At 41.3% G+C, this 4,561-nt stretch overlaps 1 protein-coding gene across 1 annotated transcript; it reads left to right on the top strand.

Moving 5' to 3' along the window:
- Positions 1–433: 433 nt before the first annotated feature.
- On the top strand, positions 434–1,564 carry LOC147517887 (uncharacterized). The gene is made up of 2 exons (XM_086593740.1): positions 434–904; positions 1,028–1,564. Exons 1-2 carry the CDS (start codon positions 434–436, stop codon positions 1,562–1,564), a joined length of 1,008 nt encoding a protein of 335 aa, XP_086449866.1.
- Positions 1,565–4,561: the final 2,997 nt, after the last annotated feature.

Genomic DNA, 4,561 nt, shown 5'->3' with positions numbered 1-4,561 from the left:
AACTAATACATTTGATCTTAGAGGTGGTAATATTTGTTAATACATTTGGCGCCGTCTGTGGGGAACGAAATTAGTCCACGATCTGGGAAGAAGGGGAAGTTATAGAACATGGCTCCAGCTAAGAAAGGAAGAGGTAGAGGAAGACCGAGGAGGGTGGATGCCGTTCAGAATGAAACGGCGAATGTGGAAAACATAGAGGTGGGGGAAGAGGAGGTTGAGGATTTGGTGGCTGAGGCGACTAGGTTGCTTTAGGAGGAGGTAGGTAGACTTAGAGAAGAGAATGATGAGTTGAGGAGAGAATGAGAAGACACTCAGGGGGGGAGCGGAAATAGCAGTACCTGCGGGTAGTGAAGTGGAAATGCAAAGCGAGGAACTTCATTAGGAAACCGGGGTGAACCATGCAGGAGGTATTACCATGGAAATGGTGTAGGCGATGATCGAAAGAGACAGAGAGGCTAACCGCGCGGTGGAAAAGGAGAAACACGGCGCAGCCAAGAAAGTGGTGGACAACCTGAATCAAAATCCACTTGCTGACTCGGTTTGGAATTCTGAGGTACCCAAGAGATTCACACAGCCGCGGTTTGAAAGGTACGATGGAAAAGGAGATCCAGCGGACCATTTGCATCACTTCATGCAGCAGATGCGGCTATGGCAAGAGGCGAAGTATGATGGCATCCATTGCATGATGTTTCCTGTCAGTCTGAAAGGGGGAGCATCCGATTGGTATTATCGGTTGGCGTCACGGAGTATACAAAGGTTCGAGGAGTTAGAGCAATCTTTTGTAAATCACTTCATCCATCAGAAAAAAAGGGTAGTAGATGTAGCGGATCTCTTTAATGTCAAGCAAAAGTCCGCCGAGACGCTCAGAGACTTCTTGTGTAGATTTCAGGAAGAGACCCTGAGGGTGAAAATTTTGGATGAGCGCACCGCGGTCATAGCGTTCCAGCATGGATTAAAGTAGGGCACCAGGGTGCATGAGTTAGTATCTAAGATTGAAGTTACCACCTTGCATGTTTTGTACTTGAAGGTAGAGACATACATCAGATACAAGGACATTTTGCAGAGAAATAGTAAGGAACACAAGAAACCCAACAAGTCAGTGCACGCCGTGGCCGCGGAGGACAAGAAAGATAGGGACAGGGATGCGGCAAGAGATGGAGGAACCTACAGAGGAGAGACAGAGAGAGTGGAGAGAGGCAGAGACCAAGCCCGAAGGGAGTACAGGGAGAGAAAACCTTATCGCGAAGTAAACTTAACTCCACTGAACAAGCCGTTGGAGGAAATCCTGTTGCTGATCAAGGGACAGCAGCATTACGAAGAACCACGGAGCTTGCCTAAGGAACTAAAGGGAAAGCCGTTTTGTGCGTATCATCAGGTCAAAAATCACGCTACCAATGAGTGCTTTGCTTTACAATGGTTAGTAGAGAGAATGATAAGGAGAAGACAGCTGAAGGAGCATGTCAAGGAAGTGCAGCCGATCGAAAGGGTTCCTACCGCGGCTAGGATCATGGGCACGATAAATGTTATTTTTAGTGGTGAAACGCTGGGAAGGAATGCCCACTGAGATAAGGTGAGGAGGACAACCAGTCTGCGGCAGATAAATGAAGTTGTGAGCAGTTCGTGGCCAGTTCCAAGAGGTAGCAAAGGAAATGACAAGATAAAGTTCACTCCAAAGGATCTAGAGTCGGTGAGCTCGCCTCATGAGGATGCTGATAAAACGTTAATTCACGTATTTTTGGGTTTTCTTACTTAAGTCTGAGGTCCACAGTCCGAAGTCCGAAGACCAAAGTCCAAAGTCCAAAGTCCGTATAGTCATCCATTTATTCAAGTTACCTGACTCACGTGGGTTTGGTAGGATAGGTCAAGTAAGAGATCGTCCAAACCTTAGGGCTCGGCAAGGTTCGCAACTGGAATTACAACTTTTGGTGAGTAGGATTTTAGGTTTTTTTAGTTGGTTTAATTAAATTTACGGTAATGCAAATAATGTAAATTGCTAACTGTGATTTTGAAGTAAATAAACAAAGATAGAGAAACAGGGAGAGGGTTAATTCATACTCATGCAAGAATCATTTTTCAATAGTTTATATTATCACATCACTACAGCTCTAATTCATCTCGAGTTCATAGACAAACATCAAGACGACGTCGAGTATCGATCCCTAGTGAAACGGGCACATCTCTGAGTCGCATCGCACTAGCATAAGGAGTCGAACTAATATTTCATCTCTGGAATATCATTTCAGCTCCTGGTTTGATTCTACATCAGCTGGACAAATTGGAGAGCTGTCTGACACAAAAGAGTCGCACGCGAGACATTTTGGGTCTCTCGCGAGACGGTTCTGGGGCATCAGCACCTCAAATTTGTACAGTCCCAGTCATTTTGGGACCGGATGTATAATCTACACCTAATTCCTAAGCATTGATACTAGAATTTTAAAGAGTCAATCCGAATTCTCACACGAGCAGAATAACCCTCCCCTAAGGGGGGGGGGATTAACTCATGGTCATTGGAGGAATAATTAAACTTACTGTATACAATAAATAAGTAAATGCAGGACAGAAATTAAACTTGAAAAGAATGACTTCCATTAAGCAGAAATAACTTACAGTATTTAAGTTCTTGGAATGAAAATGACGAAATGTAAGTGCTGAAATGAAACTACAGACGTTAAATTAAAGCTAACGAACTACTGAGCAGTGTTAAAGCATAAAATGCTGATGGAGGAATATTGAAGACCCCCCCTCATATATATAGGCTGGAAACCCTTGTGTAGCCTTTAATTGGGTTTCGTCTTTTAGTTAAATTGAGACATCCAAAACTTGGAAATGCAAAGTTTTGTCTCGAACTTGTTTTCTTTAGTTTTTGTCTTCTTGCTTCATAACAAACCAAATTTAATGTTTGGTTTTGTCTTTAGCCCAATTCAATTCAAACTTTGAATTGGTACGTGTCTTCTCGTATTTCAAGGTGGCACAAAATTGTGACCATCACTTGCCACCTGCATATGCTAACTCGTCATGCCTTTTGGGCCCGCAGAGTGGGTCCACTTAGTGTGTCCAGTGGCGGCACCGATTTTGACATTTTTACAACTTTCTGTCTTTACGTAGAGTTCGTTGCCCTGGTCGCTCTGGCAGTTCACTAGCCAACGTCGGCATCCAGATTTATAAGATGTGAGCTTCGGAAGTTTGCTGCTTCTTTATATGTGGACATGTTCTGCACTAGTTTTGTTCCTTTGGAAACTTCGTCTCTAATCAGGCTTTGTTGGGCTTCACTGGGGCTGAGTGGGAAACTTCAAATATTCCAGTTTCCCGTACTTCGATGCATGTTTTATCATTATATTCACGTTAACTGCGGAAACCTGAAAAATTACAAAAATATAATTATTACATTATTATTAAACAAATAATTGACCAAAATGATATGTCTCTCGGGGTTTAATATTACAGTTTTGGGTGCTTATCACACCACCCCCAAACACCACTTTGTTTGTCCTCAAGCAAAGAAGAGACATTAAAATGATAAGTGGCCAAAAATGTGTTGTCCTAATCTAAGTCTCATTTCACAGAGTGCGGTTGCATTGACCGTATGCAACAAGGCCTTGAACCACTAGGAATTCCCTAGTGGACGAGTTATAGCCTCGTGAGAGTTTTCCAGAGAAGATACTCACAAACTTCATTTATACTACAACGACTCAGTAACAAAGGCTTGTTTCCTTAATTAATCTCAGATATCTATACACCTCACTAGCGGGGAAACAAGGACTAATTCTTTCAAAATTCAAGTTAATATACATACAATAATAAAAACATCTACATATGAGCATTCATGTAGTGATCTTATAATGAAATGTACGAGCAGGGCCGTTTCTGGATCCTTTGGATAGCGTCCTTAAGTAGGTTCTCACATGTATGTGTCAAAACACAATTTCTCTCTTATTTTTCCACTCAAGTTTTGCTAACTCCAGTGTGCAGTGGGCACACGTTTCCTCACATACTCAATGATAGTCAGAGGAGCCGAGGTCGAGAAGTCACAACTATTACTTATTATCACACCACCCCACTCCTGATTGAGCTAGAGGTCTTATTAGGTTTTATGGGGCTTAGGTGGTAGTGTAGAATAAAATGAATGGAAAATTAAAAAATGATAAGTATGAGATAATAAGGTCTTCGAGATATTTATACTAGAGAACTCCTTATTTTCTTTCCTACTTCTAACATGGGTTTCCATACTTGGCTTTTTTAAGCTTTTGTATTCCCTTTTTATTTGATGTTGGGGGAAATTCTAACTTTGATATTTCTTTTGATTTTTGGAAACATATTTCTATCTTTCTTTTTCTTTTCTTCTGAAACCAGTAACTGATTTTGATTTGTGACAAGTTTTTCTTTTTATTTTTCCGCAGTTCATCCTATTTCTCATACTCATCATCTAGGTAGGCTTATTTATTTGTTGTTAATAGATGGGTAATGATTTTTTTTTTTTTTTGGTGAAATAGAAAGGGTTAATGTAAGCTTCAATGGGGCGACTAGTGGTAAAATTTTATACAGGTGTGAATTTTTGGCTATA

The sequence above is a fragment of the Coptis chinensis genome, chromosome 2, assembly GCF_015680905.1.
Source record: "Coptis chinensis isolate HL-2020 chromosome 2, ASM1568090v1, whole genome shotgun sequence".
NCBI classification, from domain to species: Eukaryota; Viridiplantae; Streptophyta; class Magnoliopsida; order Ranunculales; family Ranunculaceae; genus Coptis; species Coptis chinensis.
Note: the sequence above shows the minus strand (reverse complement) of the source record. Positions and strands in the feature narration are given on the sequence as shown.